Source organism: Microcaecilia unicolor, chromosome 3 (assembly GCF_901765095.1).
Source record: "Microcaecilia unicolor chromosome 3, aMicUni1.1, whole genome shotgun sequence".
NCBI lineage: Eukaryota > Metazoa > Chordata > Amphibia > Gymnophiona > Siphonopidae > Microcaecilia > Microcaecilia unicolor.
In genome coordinates, this window is record NC_044033.1 from 199,680,310 (window position 1) to 199,700,773 (window position 20,464).

General features: G+C 49.4%; 1 protein-coding gene across 2 annotated transcripts in view; it reads right to left on the reverse strand.

Moving 5' to 3' along the window:
* LOC115466075 (complement C3-like) overlaps positions 1-20,464 on the reverse strand; it is a 65,403-nt gene that overhangs the window by 23,145 nt on the left and 21,794 nt on the right. For both annotated transcript variants that reach the window (XM_030197088.1, XM_030197090.1), the window contains exons 15-25: positions 20,313-20,442; positions 18,781-18,852; positions 11,492-11,680; positions 10,424-10,538; positions 8,610-8,698; positions 8,167-8,306; positions 4,691-4,903; positions 4,548-4,599; positions 4,186-4,272; positions 3,008-3,211; positions 2,009-2,066 (exon numbers count right to left, since the gene is read on the reverse strand). In XM_030197088.1, the coding sequence (XP_030052948.1) occupies positions 2,009-2,066; positions 3,008-3,211; positions 4,186-4,272; positions 4,548-4,599; positions 4,691-4,903; positions 8,167-8,306; positions 8,610-8,698; positions 10,424-10,538; positions 11,492-11,680; positions 18,781-18,852; positions 20,313-20,442 (1,349 nt within the window). The remainder of the gene's footprint in view (positions 1-2,008; positions 2,067-3,007; positions 3,212-4,185; positions 4,273-4,547; positions 4,600-4,690; positions 4,904-8,166; positions 8,307-8,609; positions 8,699-10,423; positions 10,539-11,491; positions 11,681-18,780; positions 18,853-20,312; positions 20,443-20,464) is intronic.

Here is a 20,464-nt window from a genome sequence, read left to right on the forward strand (position 1 = left end):
AGCACATGAACCCCCTCCAAGCACATCAAACACCCCCCTCCCCCCACCCAAAGCACATCTCCCCCTGCCCCCCTGCAGCCACCCATGTCCAGCGACCCTCCTCTCCCCTGCCCCCCTCCAGCCACCCATGTCCTAAGACCTTCCTCTCCCCCTGCCCCCTTGCAGCCACCCATGTCCAGCGGCAACCCTGCTCTCCCCCTGCCCCCCCTCCAGCCACCCATGTATGGCCGCCGATACTTACAAGGGCAGCCTCCAAGACTTCAACAGAAGTCTCGCGAGACTGCCATTTTCAACAGCGATCCGGCATTGGAGGAGCATCAGCAGCGCCAGCGCCAGCAGCGGGCAGGCAGGAACGTGGATCTTTCCTGCCTGCCCTGAAGATTTCGTTAAACACAACCTGGGTGGATGAAGGAGGGGCAGGTGAGAGAGCAGGGTCGCTGGACCTGGGTGGCTGGAGGGGGGGCAGGGGGAGAGCAGGGTCGCTGGGCATGGGTGGCTGCAGGGGGGGGTCGGTGGACATAGGTGGCTACGGGGGGGGGCAGGGGGAGAGCAGGGACGCTGGGCATGGGGGGCAGGGGGAGAGGAGGGTCAGTGCTGGACATGGGTGGCTGCAAGGGGGCAGGGGGAGAGGAGGGTTGCAGGACGGGTAGCTGGAGGGGAGCAGGGGAGAGGAGGGTCGCTGGACATGGGTGGCTGCAGGGGGGGTGAGGGGGGTCCTAAGACCAGAAAGGTGGGGGGGTCCTAAGACCAGAAAGGTGGGGGTGGAAGGGGGGGCCTCAGACCATAAAGGGAGGGGGAGGGGGTGCACACTCACTCTCACTCACTCTCTATCTATCACATACACTGTCTCTGACACACTCTCTGTCTATCACACTCTACATCTCTCACACACACTCTCTCTCTCAAACATACACTTCATTTCTGACAGAAACGGGCCTTTTTTACTAGTATCTAATTAACCCAACATTAGTTATAAAGCACTGTTTTTTAGGAGCCAAACAAGGTTCTGGAATGAATTAGACTCTCCGCAGGATTGCAAGATCCCATTCTGGATAATATTAAGGGCTGATATGGTTTGCAGAGGCCTCTCACAATCCTACTACTACTACTACTATAAATCATTTCTATAGCGCTACCAGTCGTACGCAGCGCTTCACAATTGAACATGAAGAAAAGACAGTCCCTGCTCAAAAGAGCTTACAATCTAAATCAGGACGGACAGACAGGACCAATAAGGGATAAGGGTAGGACAGACAGAAGGACGCATAGGGAAAGGGACTATCCTCCTGTCTTTCCTTCACTTTTCTCTATTCATTTAAATGGGGAAGTAACACAGTGAAGTTAGAGTTGCCAGGGCCATGTAGGTAGACTGATTAATTGATCAAAAATCAGAATGACATTGTAACAGGTAGGCTTAAATCCCATGCCTGGTAACCATGCCAGAGCTGGGGAAGGGTGCATGGGTAGATTACAGGATCAGAAAAACCTCAACTACCCTCCCCCCCCCCCCCACAAAAGAAATATATGAAAAACATTTTCCTGTAGAGAGTGGTGGGAGCAGGAGTAGGAACAAACTGAATAAGGACGTGAAAGCTTAACAGAGGGGGGTGAATGTAAATGGTTTGATGGGTGGATGTTGGTGGCCATGGGGCATCTGTGCTTGGTGGCTTCTCTTCTTCCTCCTACGTATCCTGAATATCTTCAGATAAGCCCATGACTAATAATCTCTCCCGTTTGCTCTTCCATTCTTCTCTTCCCTTCCCTCATCTCAGCTATCTGCTTTCATTTCAGCTGATAGTTATGGTTCTGTGTATTTTACCCACCCTCAACTATCAAACTTCTGGGAGATATGGAGGGGTAAAGGGTCCACTTGCCCAAAACTTAACTGGTAAGCTAGTTCTGTGTCAGAAATTCAAAATTCAACCTTAATTAATCAAACTAAGAATTCTTCATAAAGGCGGTTATTAAATCCCAATAAATAAACAAGCAAACAAAGGCAGGAGAGTACCAGGTGCTTCCTTGGTAAGAATGGTCAGATTTCCGGTGTGTTAGCTGCGTGGTGATTCCTATAAGACAGAAATGTAAAGTGAATATTTCAAGTTAAACATATGATTCAGAGTTTATACCTTAAGGGGGGGAATTATCAACGCAGGTTACTGTTAAGATGTGTTATTTTAACACAAACTCATGCTATTTTAGCACAGATTGCATTTTATGCAATGAGACCTAGTTACTAATAACTGGGGTTAAAAACAAAATAACACGTCTTAATGGCAACTCACATTGATAACTTCTGCCCTTAAATAAAAAAGAAATGTCTCTAGAAATCAAAATCGTGTGAGCCTAGGACAATCAAGTCATTGTGACATCACTGATGAGGTTGGCTCTCTCTTATTGGTGGAATGAGGCCTTATGAAATCACAATATCAGAAGTGAGCCAAGTATCGGGCAATCAAGCCATTGTGACATCACTGATGAGGTTGGCTCTTATTGGTGGAATGAGGCCTTATGACATCACAATATCAGAAAGCCATATAGGGCAATCAAGCCATTGTGGCATCACTGAAGAGGTTGGCTCTTATTGGTGGAATGAGGCTTTATTGATGTAACAATATCAGATCTGGTTACCAGACTGAAACTCTTCACACTAAGGGAAGAATTTATCAATGTGGGCTACCATTAAGATAGGTTATTTTACCAGTAACTCATGCTATTTTAGCACAGCTCCTATTTTATGCAATGAGACCTAGTTACTAATAACGGGGGTTAACAGTAAAACAACTCTTCTTAACAGTAGCCCATGTTGATAACTATACCCCTGAATGATAGCATAGTTAAAGAGTGAAAGCAAAATTTGTGCCACAGTGGTATCAGAAATGAAAAATTTTTTCTGCTTCCATTGCTTTGGGTTTTGGCTCAGATGCTCTCCCACCTCCCACTGCACTGTGTCGGAAGCCTATGGTTTTCTGCACCCCCTTGGTGAGAGTGTGTTTTCTTGCCAACTCACCATTATTGATGTTTTTGATGGCCTCACTGCGTCGCTCCACGCCCACGAGGTGCCACTGCCGGGTGTCATCCAGATAGTGGGTCACGATCACATTGGGAGAGGTTTTGATCATGTTTTGCTCAGGACAGCCGGAGGGGACACGAATCAAGTTTTCGAGGGAAGAGCTGCTCAGGGTCCCCAGCAGAGTCTCTCCCAGGATATCACCTACCAAATACACACCCTAAACAGTGTTAGGGCAAGTAGAGGATGGGCAGCTACAGGGCAAGCAGTGCACTCACAGACACACACATGGGCACTAGAAAGCAGGTACAGCTTGTATTCACGGTTTGCCGTGACAAATACAGAAGAACAAGAAGCCTTCACACAGGTCAAGCAAAGCAAAGAGGCACAGTGAAGGAGACAAGAAGGATGATGACAACAACAACCTCTAATGGACTCAAAGAGTTCACATCAAAACTTAATTGCTAAAAACTGGACTCGACACGAGTCGTGTTTCGGCTGCTCAGGCCTGCCTCAGGAGTCCCTAGACAATACAGCACATATACATTGTATAAATCATTGGCATAGCAACAAGCATAAATACTAATCAAACTTTATAGGAAAGAGACAGCTGTTGATGTCTAGATCAAACGTATTAACACTAATGGAAACACATGGAAAAAACATCTAAAAATGGCAGTTGTACACACATATATCTCATAAATAACATACATCCATATATAAAAAAATAATAAAATCAAATAAAAGCAAGTAGTCAATATCTAAGAATGACATTTGCATATGTGTATATTAATGTGTCTATATAAAAAAACAAAGGCTTATAAAACAATGGCATTTACATATATATTTATATATATATTATATATATATACACATAAATATCATCATAATGTACATATATAGATAAAAATAATAACATATAAAAGAACTAAAACTATGGTCTATAAGTAAAGGCGTATGGTAAGGAGTGGTCTATAAAGATTGGATAGAGATCTCAAATCTATTAACCAATGTGAATAATGAGCTGTGGTTCATATACCTATGAAGGTATAATTTAGTATCTGTAGGTTGTATCTATGACGATTTCTGGTCCTCAGAATTGTGTGTCTATCAAAACGTAAGAAAAGCAAATACAAGAAAGCGTTTGCCCACATGTTAACAGCTGTTTCACCCCATACCTTGAAAGCTGAAATAGTTGGTGGGCTCCGTATCTGGGATGAGGTCCTCCTTTTGCCAGCCCAAAATCTGGAATGCCTGTGGTCCATCTGAAACAATTAGCCAGAAATGCTCTCTAGAGCCACAGGGAATGGCACAGCAATAATTATGCAGAGACAGGGATCGAGACGACAAATGCCCCATCGGGGACAAGTTAGGGACGTGGGAAAGACACCCAGCTCCCGAACAGGGTATTAATCGATACATAATGTCTGCATCCCCATCATGAAGTGATACGCATGGAATCCCCGTCACCAGTAAAAGATTTCTAAAGCCAGCCGCATGGCTCTCGAAGCTCGCTAGCCACAAATGGATTTTGACTCACCCTTGGGTTGCAGAACATAGCTTTTGGAGACCCTCTGGATCTGGCCTTCTGGCTGTGATGGCATAGGAAACAGTAGGGAGAAAGACATTATGAAGGGCGGGGCTAGTGAGGGGTCTCATGCACTGAATAACGGGGTTACTCACCACCACCAGGAGCGGCTTCCTGACACCGTCAGTGACGAACATTCCCATCACAAATGCTTGCACCTCAATGTTAATCACACCCACCTCCAGGGGGACCAGCACATAGGGGACCATGACAGAGGAGGCTGTTGGGATCACGACATCCATGCGGTACCGCTTACCCTTCGCAGCTGCAGCACAGACTTTGTCATTGTAAGGAAAAAAGACCATGACCTGGAATGATAATGACAACTTTAATTTGATCTCATGCTTTGTTGAGAACTGTGCCAAAGATATAACCATCTAAATAAAACAGCGCAAAAGAAATAAATGGATTCCACAAAAGCGATCCCATTGATTTATTTATTTAAACATGTATTTCCCATGGGTCACGATCAAACGTTCGTAAGTAATAAAACATACTTGAGCCTGCAAATAGGTGGGAAAATGTGGGGTACAAATGTAACAAATAAATAAATAATGATGTCAATGACAGACATTCCAAATCAAAGAAATTACCAAATCATTCTAACAATGTAATCAAAAATAACACAACCAGAGAGCCATTGCCTCTGGTCAAGTCCCCCTTCCTCGGTCTTCTCCCAACAATACCAAGGCAGATCATTAGATTTAAAGTTTCAAAACTGATCGAATTATCTACCGAAAAGGGTAGGTGTTTAGGGCTTGTTGATATACCCGTAAAATCATCAGGAGTGTCTCACACTTGAGTAGTTAAATCATTTCACCATAAGAGTCATAGCAAGAAAAAGGATGACCCCCTGGTCCCCTGAAGCCTACCCATGGACACATGTAAGCACAGGAAATACAGGGGCTGGCAGTGATTTGAACCCACTGACCGTAAACAATATGTGTGGAATAAGAATCAAAGATGTCTTTGTTATAGGGGAGAAAAGGACCTCATATGGCCACATGCAATGACTTCACTTTACTAAAAAGTTTTATACGAGTCTGCTTAATGCTTAAAGGCTCCTTTGTAATCATGGGTCCTATTAAAAACTCCCCTTATTTTCATATTAAACCAGCACAACATACATCTTCATTATTTGTCATTTTTAGTCATTCTCATATAATAATAATGTGCTACCATATTCATAATCATGGCTTTAAACTCACATCACTACCGTGACAAAACAGTCATTAATCGGCAGCTTCCATAATTTCAAAGCCCATTAATAAGTCCCATGATTCTCTGTTTTAAGGAAACAGCAGCACCTATGACTCCCAACAGGGATCTCTGTTTCACCAACGGCTTCATCAGGGGTTCTTAACAATTTCGCTGTGTTTCACAATATCGCCAAAATTGAGGTAACATTACTCAGTGTGTTCAAACTGGCAGCCCACTGACAGCCACACAGTAGCGTAATGAGGGCGGGGTGGTGGATGCAGTCCGCCTTAGGTGCACGCAGCAGGAGGGGTGCAGGGAGCAGCCGTGTGGCTGTCGGCTCCGCTGGTTCCCTGCTCCCTCTGCCCCGGAACAGGAAGTAATAGCAGAGGAAGCAGGAAACCAGCGGAGCCAACAGCCATGCGGCTGCTCCCAACAAGTAGGAAGAATGCACCGGAGGGAGGGGCTTGGAGGTGATGCGCTGGGGGGACACGCTGCACCAGGGGGGGGGGGAAATGGCGATTCACTCCGGGTGGCAGCCAGCCAAGGAACGACACTGCAGCCACAGGCTGAATTAAGCCTGGATTGTTGGCACTGGGCCATGCCCGGTTTCCAGCGTTGAATACTGGGGTCACCGATCACCCAGAAGTTAACTGGGTACTGTCTGATATTCAAACCGTTGCTCAGTTAGCTCAGTGGAGGAAGTTGGGAGAACATTTTAGCTGTCCTAACATCATCGGCTTACTTAACCAGTTAATGATCTGAGAGCCCAATGCACAAAACTTACCGTGCCAGCAACGTGCAAATTTGACCGATTCTAGCTGGATTAGCGAGCACAGTATTCAGCGAGAAATGCACAAAGGAGTTTTGCAAGATTTTTTAACGTTCGCGGTAGCAAGCCGAGAATCGTATGCAAAATTATTACAACGAGCTGATTAGTATTTAAATGTGCATTCCGAGCGATGCACAGAAAGGAGCGCCTACCTTTTACGAGGAAATTTTAATGGCAGGCCAGGAGCTGTCGTAGCATGACAGCGGCTTCTTGGAGCAGTCTGCTGCAGTATTTGCATGTGTGTGTGTGTGTGTGTGTGTGTCGCATGTAACAGGGGTGTGAAGAAGTTGTCTTGGAACAAAACATGTTGTTGAGGCCCACCCACGGCATCCACACTTTAGAAAAAAAGCTACACACACACCTTTCATACACTCACATATAAACAATAACCCCCTCCCCCTCCCCAGAGCGTGAAAGTTGGTGTGGAACCCCAGAAAAAAAAACTTTAACTACCCGGGTGGCTTAATGTGTGTATGAAAGCCATGTGTAGTAGCCGTGGAATGCCGCGGAGGTGCGTCCATAGCACACACTTCTGGGCATGCTCATAGCATCCAAGCTTAGCGAGTGACTGTCTCTGCGCACGCGCTAGCTTTTTCCTTACCGAGCTGCTCGCTGTAATTGCAAGCAGCTCATTTGCTTGAGTTTTCCTTTGAGCATCGCTCACTATTTCAGACTCGGGGATCTAAAAGCAACGGGTTTTTTACGGGGACTTTTGTGCATTGGCCCCTGAATATTGCTGCTAACCAGTTAAGTGCCTGCTCCGCCCACGGACCTCCCAGGTACTAACTGGACAGCGCCCAAGTGGTTTCAGGTAATATTCAGAAGTGACCACCCCCTTAAGTGCCACTGAATATTTCCAGATGGCCAGCTCAGGGGGTTTTAACCCTTTTGAATATCGACCTCATAATATTTTAAACTATAAATTTCCCGAAACAAATAGAAGTCATTTATTAATGGCTAGCACGTAATAATACCTGTCATCTGCCGCAGGGCAGGGTTAAGCACATGCTAACCGTTACTAGATGATCCCCAGAAATAGTAATACGTTCCAATTATTATCAAACCCTTTAAACATGAATAACTTCCCTTGCTTATATTACACTCTGTCTTATTCTTGTCTAAATTCCCCCAGCGCAATGTATAACCTTCATTCTGTGTTAGGGATGAAATCAAGTTAAAAATTATAGTTTTTCTTTCTTATACTGCAGAGAGGAAATAGATTATAAAAGGTCAGGATGTGTTGGATTCTAGTTTCTTTCTTTCTTTTTTTTTTTTTTTTTTTTACATACTTTCTAGGGCTGATGCCATTATTGGGCCTCAGGATGTCACATGGGACAGATAGGTTGATCCCTGTCTTAATTTAAGTCCACTGCATGCATAGGGGGAGGAGATGGGGGTGGTGTAAAATCAGGACTAAGGCACCTGGTCTCAGGAGTCATAGTAGTAGTAGAACAGTAATCATACAACAGGATAAACAGCTCCCCCTCAGTCCACCCCATTCACTCCGGCATAATATCTCTGGATTTAAAAACCTCTTCGCACCTTGATGTCAATGCTGCCATAGTTGTACAGCACAGCCCTGATCTGCACCTGTTCATTACGGACCACGGAGTAAGGCAGGCGGAGGTCTACGAAGAAGTCTTTCGCCACCATTAACTTGTAAGGCTTGGAGACGCAGAGACCTGGAAGGAGTGGATGAGGGAGACAGACTTATTGACAGACAGAGACAGACACACACACGTGTGGAACCATCCTGGGCTCCCACAGCAGAGCCGATACCCAGAAAGAACTGCTGAGAAGAGAAATTGTGGGAGTACAGCAGTCTGTAAAGCGTGAAATCTGACTTTTCCGACAGGTGAGCACATTCGTATATTTGGGCTGGACCTCAACAGCTAGAATGTGAGGCCGTCAAGGATTCGGCCAGCATCTTTGGGCTAAACTGGAACCTTGAATGGGAGCCCAGAGGCTGGGGAGAGGGGGGTTACCTCTGCCGGTCTTGATGCTGACAGCAAGCACTTCCCAAGTGGTGATGGAGTCCGGGAGTGGTCTGCTTTCCAAGACACGTCTTCCGAGCCTAAACAGGATGGGGTCGGGGACAGAAAAACAGAAATCCATCCATAGTTAACAGCTGGGCTTTGCCACTGTACTTTCACCATTACAGCAGCAGAGCAGCGGGTCTTCCTTACCTGAGCACAGATAACAAGGATTTCTGCGTACGTGCACACACGTACACACACATGCACACACACACACATGCATTCAGAATGCACATATGCATGCACACACACACATGCACATATGCAAACAAATGCACAGCACATGCACAAACACACACACTTGAAGAGCAGATCAGCATCAGGTCTCACTGTGATACCTATAAAATATGAATACGGCATGGACAGAAGAAGAATGGGTGATGCCAGCATTGCATCGATATGTATAAAGCAAGAATACAGCAGATCTTCATCAGTCCCTTGCAGGCAACACAGTGACACATGTACGATATAAATACTGCAGGGACAGCTGGAGAGCAGGTCTTCATGCGGGCATCATAGTGAAACACGTAAAGCATGAATACGAGCGTGTCTTTATCAGAGGGCTGTGCAGACATCACACATACGTATAAACCTGAAGAGTGAGACTCGAGGAGCGAAACTCTTAATAACGGAATTAAAGTGCACATCGTTAATTCCTCTTTAGTGGAAAATCACAGAGAGAGGCTCCTGCCCACTTAAACCCGCTCAGGGGACTGTCCCCAGATATTCAGCGGCACGCAACCACACGGTAGCACTGAATATCCTTGCCGACCACCTCAGCACTGCGCGGTTAGGGCTGAGGTGGTCCGTGCGTACAGTCAGGGAGGATCCAGCAGTTATGCAGCCACCAGTGTTCCTACAAATCGAACAACACCAGTGGTGTAGCAAGGGCGGGGCGGTGGGGGCAGTCCACCCCGGGTGCAACCGGTAGGGGGGTGTCGCACGCAGTGTCCTATCTTCGTCCCGCCGTCAGTTCTTGTTTGGAGTGGCCTGCCTCCCCCAAGTTGAGTTCCCTTCCCCTCAGTTATTCCGCGGCACCGGCGCACACCTTCCACTTCCGCCACGTGCTGCTGTTCACTGCCTCCCTCACTGCATTGTCTCCTCCCACCGTACGGCTCCTCTCTCCCACCCAAGGAAGTTTGCTCCGCCTCCAGCCCATCTGCACTAAACGTCTTCCTCCCCCTGCGGCACCCTGTGTGCCAATCATGCCAGTGCGCCCTTCCTGCAGCTGTGACGTCTCCTACAGGTGGCTGCCCAGTGCCTGGTTCTTCTCTTCATCCCAGCTCGTGGCCAACCGCCGTCTTCAGTGCAGCCGTGAGCCTTCTGCTTCCAGCTGCAGTGCTGCACTATTATTACAATCCACCCCCGCCGAGCCACCGGTATCGTCGGCAGAAGAGATTATTGCTAAAAATAATTTTTTCATGGGGGGGGGGGGTGTGTGTTAAAAATAGGTCAGCCCCGGGTGTCAAGTATGCTAGCTATGCCACTGAACAACACCGATAGGATGGCACAAAAAGCAGGTCTACCTTTTGGCACTAAGTATTGGCAGGTCCACAGCCGACCTAGATATTAAATGCCAATGCCCAGACAGAGCCTGGACAATAAATATCCGGCTCCGATTCAGTGGCTTTAAAACTGTGACCACTATGGACTGATTATTGGAGGGTCTATGACAATTTTAAGACTGAAAAGAAAGGAGACTGAGAAATAAGATCAAAGGAGAGCAGACAGAGAAAGGTCACAGGCTGAAAATTGTTTAGTACCCCAACTTTTGGTCCACTACTTCTTCTAGAGTAATCTTATCCCACAGCCAGCTCTCTGGGAAGTAACTTCTGATCACCACGTCATCAGCAGCGCAGTCTTCACACTCTTCCTCAGCTGAAAGAGAAGGGAGAGCTTAAGAATTCCACGGGCAAAATGCGCAGCTACCTCTAGAAACAAAACAGCACCAATGCAGCCTCTAGAGAGAGGGCTCAATGGCTGAAAATACCAGAGGAGATTTCAACAAACTGTAGCAGCTGAAAATACCAGAGGAGGTACCACCCCACTCTCCTCTCTCAGGCAAAAAGGTTTTGATTCATTTTGGAGTTTTTGCAGCTTTCCATGATTTGGAATGCTATTTTCAGTTTGTTTCAGATTTGTTTTACTACAAAATTTTATATAGAGGAGTAGTCTAGTGGTTAGTGCTGCATCCTTGAGAACCAGCAGAACTGGGCTTGATTCCCACTGCAGCTCCTTGTGACTCTGGCCAAGTCACTTAACCCTTCCAGTGCCCCATGTAGAAAATAAATGCCTGTATATAATATGTAAACTGCTTTCATTGTAACCACAGAAAGGAGGATATATCAAATCCCATCCCCTTTCCCTTTCCATGGGGGGTGTAGCCAGACTTTGGCGGGAGGGGGGTCCAGAGCCCCAGATGAGGGGCACATTTTAGCCCCCCCCCCCCGGCACTGCCGACCCCCCCCCTCGCCATTGCCGACTTTGCCCCCCCCTGCCGCTGACCCTCTCGACCCCCCCTCCCGCCGCCAACCCGCCGTCGCCTGCCTTTGCTGGCAGTGGACCCCAACCCCACCAGCCCAGGTCCTCACAGAACGAAGCCTTGCAGATCGTTGTACGTGCAGGACGTCAGAAACAGAAGGAAGCCTTTAGCGAGAAGAAGAGGACCTGGGCTGGCAGGGGTTGGGGTCCCCCGCCAGCAAAGGCAGGCGACGGCAGGTTGGCGGCGAGAGGGGGGGGGGGCCAGGGCCAAATCTACGGGGGCCCAGGCCCCCCTGGCCCCACGTAGCTACGCCATTCCATTTCTTAAGGTGGACCTTCCTGATGCTCACCTCTGGAGTGTTCCAGGTTCTCTCGAGCCTCCTGACTCATCTTTTCTGCCTCTCGGCAGCAGTTCAGGAAGACAAGGACACACTCCCCCAGTAGGACGTGGACTGCCCGTTCCTCACACGATAGCCCCATGGGGCTCTCCTGGAGCCCAGCCTTACAGCATTTCTGCAGTTCAGGAGGGAACTCATGTACTGAAAAAAATAAAGAAAGTAGAAAAATTTAGCAAGCGTGTGGCTGTGTCATCCATTAAGTTTTATTTCTGTTGTCCGTGCTGTATGCAAAGTCTGGGTGTCTCCAGGTGTTGCTGTCTTCTCTTCTGAGTTTGTGCTTCAGATGTCTGTGTTGTTTTCATACTCTGGTATTTCTGGATGCTTCTGTCTTCTTCTTGAGGGCTCTTTTCAGCTGTCTGTGCTGTTTTTATACTCTGGGTGTCTCTGAACGCTGCTGTCTTCTATCCTGATGTCTCCTTCTCCCTGAGGTCTCGCTTCAGTTGTGCTGTATTTATGCTTAGATGTCTTTCGGTTCTGCTGTTCTCTCTCCTGAGCTCTCTTCAGCTGTTTGCTCTATATTTATTTATTTGTTTATTTATTGCATTTGTATCCCACATTTTCCCACCTTTTTGCAGGCTCAATGTGGCTTACAATACATCTTGAAAAATAGAAGACATTAGAAAATAGACATTTAGTATTACAGAGGAATCTTGGGTAATATGATTATAATAAAGCAAGATAATAGCATAACAAGCAGATATTATAAGACAGTTTTGAATATATGTGGAGCAGTGCCGTAGCGAGGGCGGCTGACACCCGGGGCGGGTCGCCGCTGCGCACCCCCCCCGGGTGCAGCACAGCGCCCCCCCCCTCGGCGCGCCCCCTCCCCCCCGGAGCGCATTGTTACTTACTTTAGAAGCGAGGGGCAGGCGGGAGGGCCGATCCGCCTCCGAGTCCACGTCGCTGGGAGCTGCGTCGGCTCCATTGGTTCCTTGCTCTCTCTGCCCTGGAACAGGAAGTAACCTGTTCCGGGGCAGAGGGAGCAAGGAACCAACGGAGACGACACCCCCCCCCGGCGGCGTGCACCCGGGACGGACCTCCCCACTGCCCCCCCCCTTCCTACGCCACTGATGTGGAGGAATTGTGTGTGTTCACATTGGTTGATCTTTGTGGTATGCCTTGTTAAAGAGTTGGGTCTTCAGCAGTTTGCGGAAGTTAATTAGTTTGTAGATCGTTTTTAGGTTACGCGGCAATGTGTTCCATAGCTGTGTGCTCAAGTAGGTAAAGTTTGACGCGTGCATTAGGGTGAAATTAGATCTTACCTGCTAATTTTCTTTCCTCTAGACCCTCCAGACCGGTCAAGACGCGTGGGTTATGTCCTCCTAACAGCAGAGGGAGACTGAGAAACACTGAGCTTTTGAATACTGTATATATAACCTGTGCAGTACATCCACTAGCCAGTATAACCCTGACAAAGCAGAGAAAACAAAAACACCAACTACAACGAACAAACCCTGTACGTGGTCACTGCCAACTGGACACTCTCTTCATTTCTTTCACTGTGTCCCTTTTATCGTGTGTGCTTCCACAGGTGGACTATCAAACACGGTCACACCTGACCAGACTCATACCAACAAAACTGGTAAAACCAGAGTCTGAAACCATAGAAACCACACTCAACAGCTGCCAATAGAGAACAACCGACAAAACAGACCAAACAGACCTCCTGGCCTGAAGTACAGACGGGCGGGCCTTGACCGGTCTGGAGGGTCTAGAGGAAAGAAAATTAGCAGGTAAGATCTAATTTCACCTTCCTCCACGACCCTTCAGACCAGTCAAGACGCGTGGGACGTTCCAAAGCAGTAAAGATCCTAAGGGCGGGGTCCACGAAGGCCAGAGGTCAACACTGCAGCCCCAAAGCCTGCCTCTTCCTTGGCATGCACATCAATCCTATAGTGTTTAACAAAGGAATGCAATGACAACCAAACTGCCGCGCGACAAATATCTAACGGAGGAATCATACTACTCTCCGCCCAAGAGATCGCCACTCCCCTGGTAGAATGAGCCAAAAACTCCTTAGGGACCACGCGACCCTTCAGCAAATAAGCAGAGGCAATCGATTCCTTCAACCATCTAGCTATCGTAGCTTTGGAAGCTGCCGCGCCCTTTCTTGCCCCACCATGAAGAACAAACAAACGGTCAGAAAGTCTATAGTGCCGAGTTCTGGAAATATAACAGCGCAAGACTCTTCGCACATCTAACTTGGCCAGTCGACGCTGTTCCGCATCCCCTGCCAAGTGCCCCAAAACTGGCAAGGAAATAATTTGATTCACATGGAACTCTGAAACCACCTTGGGCAAAAAGGACGGCACCGGGCGCAACGAAACCTTCTCTTTGGAAAAAGACAAAAAGGGGTCTCTACAAGACAATGCCTGAAGTTCCGACACCCTCCGAGCTGAAGTAATGGCCACCAAGAACACCGTCTTTAGGGAAAGATCCTTATCCGAAACAGAAACCAAGGGCTCAAACGGCGGCCTCACCAAAGCATCCAAAACGAGATTCAAATCCCATGGAGGCACCATCCATCGCCGGGGCGGTCGTAGTAACTTAACACCCTTCAAAAACCGAACAACATCAGAAGTAGAAGCTAACGACTTCCCCTGGATCTTCCCACGAAAACACGACAAAGCCGCCACCTGTACCTTCAAGGAAGACAAGGCCAGACCCCTGTCCATACCATCCTGCAAAAACTCCAATACATCCGTCACCGACGCTCGAAAGGGCAGAACCTGTCTACCTGCATACCAATGCTCAAAAACTCTCCAGACCCGGACATACGCCAACGAAGTGGACTGCCTACGCGAACTCAACATCGTATCGATAACTCTGGCCGAAAAACCTTTCTTCCTTAACCTGTGCCTCTCAAGAGCCAGGCCGTAAGCGAGAACCGATCCTGATCTGGCATAACTATCGGTCCCTGACACAACACCACTGCATCTGACAACGGCAGAGGATCCACTACTGCCAACCGAACCAGATCGCCGTACCATGGCCGACGCGGCCAATTTGGGGCTATCAAAATCACTTGTCCGGGATGCCGAGCTATGCGCTGAACCACGCAACTGACTAACGGCCATGGAGGAAAAACATACAGCAACTCCAGAGGCCAAGGCATCAGGAGCGCATCTATGCCATCCGCTCGAGGATCCCTCCGACGACTGAAAAACCTCTGAACCTGAGCATTGCGGGCCATTGCCATGAGATCCATCATGGGAATTCCCCAGACCGACACAATGCGATTGAACACCGACCGATGCAGAGACCACTCTCCGGGGTCTAGCGAATGCCTGCTTAGGTAATCTGCCTCCACGTTGTCTACTCCAGCCACATGTGCCGCGGATAGCACTAGAAGATGAACCTCCGCCCATTGGCACAACAGCGCCGCCTCCTCCGCGACCGCCTGACTCTTTGTGCCCCCCTGACGGTTGACATAAGCCACGGCGGTGGTGTTGTCGCAGATCACCCGGACTGCTTTCCACACCAGTAGACTCTGAAACATCTGTAGCGCCAACCGAATGGCCCGAGTTTCCAAACAATTGATGGACCACTGCGCTTCTATCCGAGACCAGCGACCTTGAGCTACCTGCCCGAGACAATGAGCTCCCCAGCCCTGGAGACTGGCGTCTGTGACGAGGACCACCCACTGCGGGGCCTCCAACGGCATTCCCTTTTCCAGATTGCATGGATCTAACCACCACCGGAGACTGAGGCGCGGGATTACCTACAGCTGAAGGCGCATGTCCAACTCCGGAGACAGAGGCGACCACCGACTGAGAAGAGCTGACTGCAACTGGCGCATGTGCGCCCGGGCCCATGGCACTACCTCTATGGTGGCAGCCATCAACCCCAGGACTTGTAGATACTCCCGGGCCTTCGGAGCCGATTCCGCCAGAAATCGACGAATCTGACCCTGCAACTTGTGAATCCGAGAGCCCGGCAGGAAGACTCGACCGTTCCTGGTGTCGAAACGAACTCCCAGATACTCCAGCGACTGCGACGGCACCAGGTGACTCTTGCCGAAGTTCACTACCCAGCCCAGAGACTGAAGAAACGGAACCACTCGAGCAGTGGCCACCTCGCTCTTTGACTGGGACTTGGCCCGAATCAACCAATCGTCCAGATACGGGTGCACCAGAATACCCTGCTTCCGCAAGGCCGCCGCCACTACAACCATGATCTTGGAAAATGTTTGAGGAGCCGTTGCTAATCCGAAAGGCAGAGCACAAAACTGAAAATGCTTCCCTAACACTGCAAAGCGCAGAAAACGCTGATGAGCGGCCCGAATGGGGATGTGCAGATAAGCCTCCATCAAATCCAAAGACGTGAGAAACTCCCCTTCCTGCACCGCGACAATGACCGACCTCAACGTCTCCATGCGAAAAGAGGGGACTCTGAGAGCTGCATTGACTGCCTTCAGATCTAAGATAGGCCGAAAGGCATCCTCCTTCTTTGGGACCACAAAATAGATTGAATAGCAGCCCAAGCGGCGCTGAGCAGCGGGAACAGGTACCACCGCCCCCAGACTGATCAGGCGAGCCAGAGTGTCCCGCACTGCTGCCCGCTTGAGCCTCGAATGACAAGGGGACTCCAGGAACCTTTCGGGAGGCGAGCTGTCGAACTCCAGAGCGTATCCATCTCGCACCACCTCGAGAACCCACTGATCCGATGTGATTTGGGCCCAGTCCTGGTAAAACAGACTCAGCCGAGCCCCTACCCGAACCAGAGACTGGGCCCGCACACCTTCATTGTGAATTATGCCCCGAAACCTGTCCTCCTGCGGAAAAATCACGCCCTCTGCGCCGATTCCCACGAAAGGACTGGGTGCGCTGGAAGAACCGACCTCTAAAGGACCCACTAGTCCTCCCGGGCCTATACCGACGAGCCTCCTTAAACCGACCTCGGGAGGAAGTACCCCTGGAAGCTGCCTTGGGATGAAAATCCGGAAGACGAGGGGCCTTGGCATCGCTGAGACCACGCACCAACTTATCCGAATCCTCACCAAAAAGCATGGACCCCTTAAAAGGAAGCGAACAAAGCTTGGCTTTAGAGGCCTCGTCCGCGACCCAATCTCGCAACCAAAGGGCCCTACGTGCCCCCACCAGCATAGCCATATTCTTGGCTGAGGCACGGAGCAAATCATAAAGCGCATCAGACAAAAAAGACGATCCCATCTCCAATTTGGCTAATTCCTGCACCCCCGAGGTCACAACCTCCACCGAATCATCAAGAAGCTTCTCGGCCCATCGGAAACACGCCCGCGCAACCAGCCCCCCACAAACCGAGGCCTGCAGGGCCAGGGCCGACAAATCGAAACTCTGCTTGAGAAAGGACTCAAGCCTCCTATCCTGGGGGTCACGGAGAGCGGTCCCCCCGTCCACCGGAATAGCCGTGGCTTTTGTAACTGCTGTCACCACAGCATCTACTGTGGGTGCCTTAAAGGAATCTCTATCTTCCTGTGGGAGCGGATAAAGTCTTGACATCGCTTTTGACACTTTACAGGGAGAATCCGGCGAATGCCACTCTTGAAACACCATATCCCGGAGGTCCTTATTCATGGGAAAGGACCTAGCCTGCCGCTGAATTCCCTTAACCAAGGGATCCACCTGTCTAGCCTCCCCCAAAGCCGCCTCTGGCTGTTCAAACTTAAGAGTGGAAGAGACCTGCTCAATGAGCTCCACAAGCTCCTCCCTGTGAAAAATCCTCACTACAGAAGGATCCTCCCCAGGAACCACCAACTCCGGATCCTGAGAGCCCTCAAACCCCTCAGGATCCCCTATATCACTAAAAGCACCTTCGGATCCTACAGGAGAGACTCCCTCCTCGTCGTCCCACTCAAACCGAGGCCTCTTAGCCAGTGCTGAACTAGTCCCCTCCCCTAAAGGTGGGGGTCCCGACTTCCAGGCTTGATAGAGGGTCCAAACAAACTCCGGAGGAAAACCAACGCCTCCTGTACCCTCAGGCACCACATTCGGAGCCGACACAGGAGCAGCAGGGCCAAAAACAGCTGATTCCGCGGGACGCGCGGTATCCAAAATGGCGGACGTTTCCGCCAAAACTAAATTCGCTGACGCCGTCCCTGCCGGCGCTCCTGCCGCCCCCGACACCCCCCGAAATAGCTGGAACCTCCGCAACCAACACCGGGGGCGCCGCCATCGGCGAGGCCTGCTTCGGTTCACCGCACAACCGGCACTGACCTCCCGGAGATTCTACTCCTTGGCGCGAACACGCGCGACACCGGAGGAGTTTGCCTGCCATAACTCCAAAGCTCACAACACGCTGTGCGAAGTGGCGTCAAAACTTCTCACTCACCGCTTCCCCACAACAATCACTCGCACTGCTCTCTCTCTCGTTACCAACAGTAATCGAACCTGCCATCCGTTCCTAGATAGATATAGCCTCAGATAGCTCTTAATGAGACATCAACCCAATTTGGCAGCTGAGAAGTGGGGGGCACTCAAGGCTACAATATTATAAAAGCAGCCGAGGCACAAAGCTGCCAGAATCTCCATAGAGAGCAGCACAGGGGGAGGGACCTGAACACAGGTGTAACACCCCAGGGGGAAAAACTGGGCCCCACCGGACCCAGGGCCCCGAAGCACTTTTTTTTTTTTTAACACACGTACAGGGAATAGTCAAAACCAATAAATTTGGCAATAAGAGAAAATCCCCTTAACCGAATAGTCAAACTACCTCACCAGACTATTGAAGACTGCACAGGCTGTCCATCTACCTCTGCTGAGACTGAGAAAATACTGGCTAGTGGATGTTCTGCACAGGTTATATATACAGTATTCAAAAGCTCAGTGTTTCTCAGTCTCCCTCTGCTGGTAGGAGGACATAACCCACGCGTCTTGACCGGTCTGGAGGGTCGTGGAGGAATTTGTATTTTAGACCTTTGCAGTTAGGGTAGTGCAGATTGAGGAATGTGTGGGATGATCTTTTGGCATTCCTGGGTGGTAAGTTTATCAGGTCTGACATGTAGGCTGGTGCATCTCCTTGAATGATTTTGTGGACTAAGGAGCATATTTTTAACTTGATGTCTCAGGGCATTCCACTCCCCTTCCCTGACAGCTTGCTTCAGTTGTCTGTGCTGCATTCACTTTTTAGGCCCCAGGATTCTGCTTGTGGAGAATTCTGATCACAAACAGAACAGCGACACCTCAAAACACCAAAAGCTATGTCAAAGAAAAAGAGAGAAATCAGACCAGGGACAAGGAGAGGGCGCAGTACTGTCTGGCTACCTTTGTGAAGTTTTCGTTGCACTATGGTGAAGCTTCGCCGTTTGCGCATGGGTGGCTGAGGGCAGGTCAACTCTGGAAATGAGAAAAGGATAGAGTTCCCGTCACCCAAAGAGACCATTTGAGGGCTATATGTTAACATAACATTGTGAAGTAATTAAAGAGTCTGGCTGGGAATTAATGATGTTCGTCTCCCCCCCTGCACCCCGAATTGAATGTCGCTTAGGAAAAGGATGTTCAGCCAGCTCTGGGATGGATGGATGGATGGACTGATACCTGGATTTTTTGTGGATGTTTGAAAAGCTGGTATTACCCCACTTATAGCATGTGGAGTATAAAAGGGATGTTCTGCATTCACACACCACAGGGAGATAGAGGCAGTCTTTTACTAAGGCGCGCTGGCGTTTTTAGCACATGCTAAAAATAAGCGTGCACTAAATGCTAAAGATGCCAGTGTATTCCTATGGGTGTCTTTGGTGTTTAATGCGTGCCTATTTTTAACGCGCGCTAAAAACACCAGCGCGCCTAAGGAGAAGACCCCCCAGAGTGAGCCTCTCCTACAATTAGAGCTATGACCACCACAATTTCTGACTTATTATTTGATGGGGTGAACTCTCGAGGCAAGCAGAAGAAGAAAAAAGCTTTTGCATAACACCAACGGAAAAAACAACAAAAAAAGCAAAGATGGCAAAGAGAAGTCCCAAAAGTTGAATTCCAATTGAATGCTTTATTGTGTTGAAAGAAAGAAAGACTCTACATGAATTCATGTTTCGGCCAAACTTCATCAGGACTCTGATCCAGTGGCGTACTAAGGGGGGGGTGGGGGGGTGGGGGGGGTGGGTGCGGCCCGCCCCGGGTGCACGCCGCTGGGGGGGGGTGCTGCGCGCCGGTCAGCTTCGTTGTTTCCATGCTCCCTCTGCCCCGGAACAGGTTACTTCCTGTTCCGGGTCAGAGGGAGCATGGAAACAACGAAGCTGACCGGCGCGCGGCACCCCCCCCCAGCGGCGTGCACCCGGTGGGGGGGTTCTTTCGCCAGGGTGGGGGGGTGACGAGGGGGTTCACGCTGCACCCAGGTGGTGGGGCGCATCGGCAACCGCCCCGGGTGTCAGCGCCCCTAGGAACGCCACTGCTCTGATCTCACGACTTGGCATCAAATAAAGTGGTGCTAAACATGCGAATACACCTTCATAGAGATACGGCAAAATGAGTAGGAAAAATATGTAAAGAGCAACCAAGCTTATCTCAAGAAACACGGTCAGCTTGGATGCTCGTGCCATATTTCTTTCTACTCATTTTGCTGTAACTCTATGAAGGTGTATTCGCATGTTTAGCACCACTTTATTTGATGCCAAGTCGTGAGATCGGACTCCTGATGAAGTTTGGCCGAAACATGAATTCATGTAGAGTCTTTCTTTCTTTCAACGCAATAAAACATTCAATTGGAATTCAACCTTTGGGATTTCTCTTTGTCACCCTTGCTTTTTTGTTGTTTTATTCTGTTGGTGAACTCTCGCAGAGCACTTCTCTGATTCTACCTTTCCTCGCCTGGGTCTGAAAGCCCAAGTTGGATACCACATCGAGACCCGCGTCTCTGAATACCCCAAGGCTGTCGGCACCGCTTCCCGGGCTGCAGCCAATGTCGCTCTTCGCTATGGTAGCCCACACCTGTGCGGGGAAAAGACAGGAA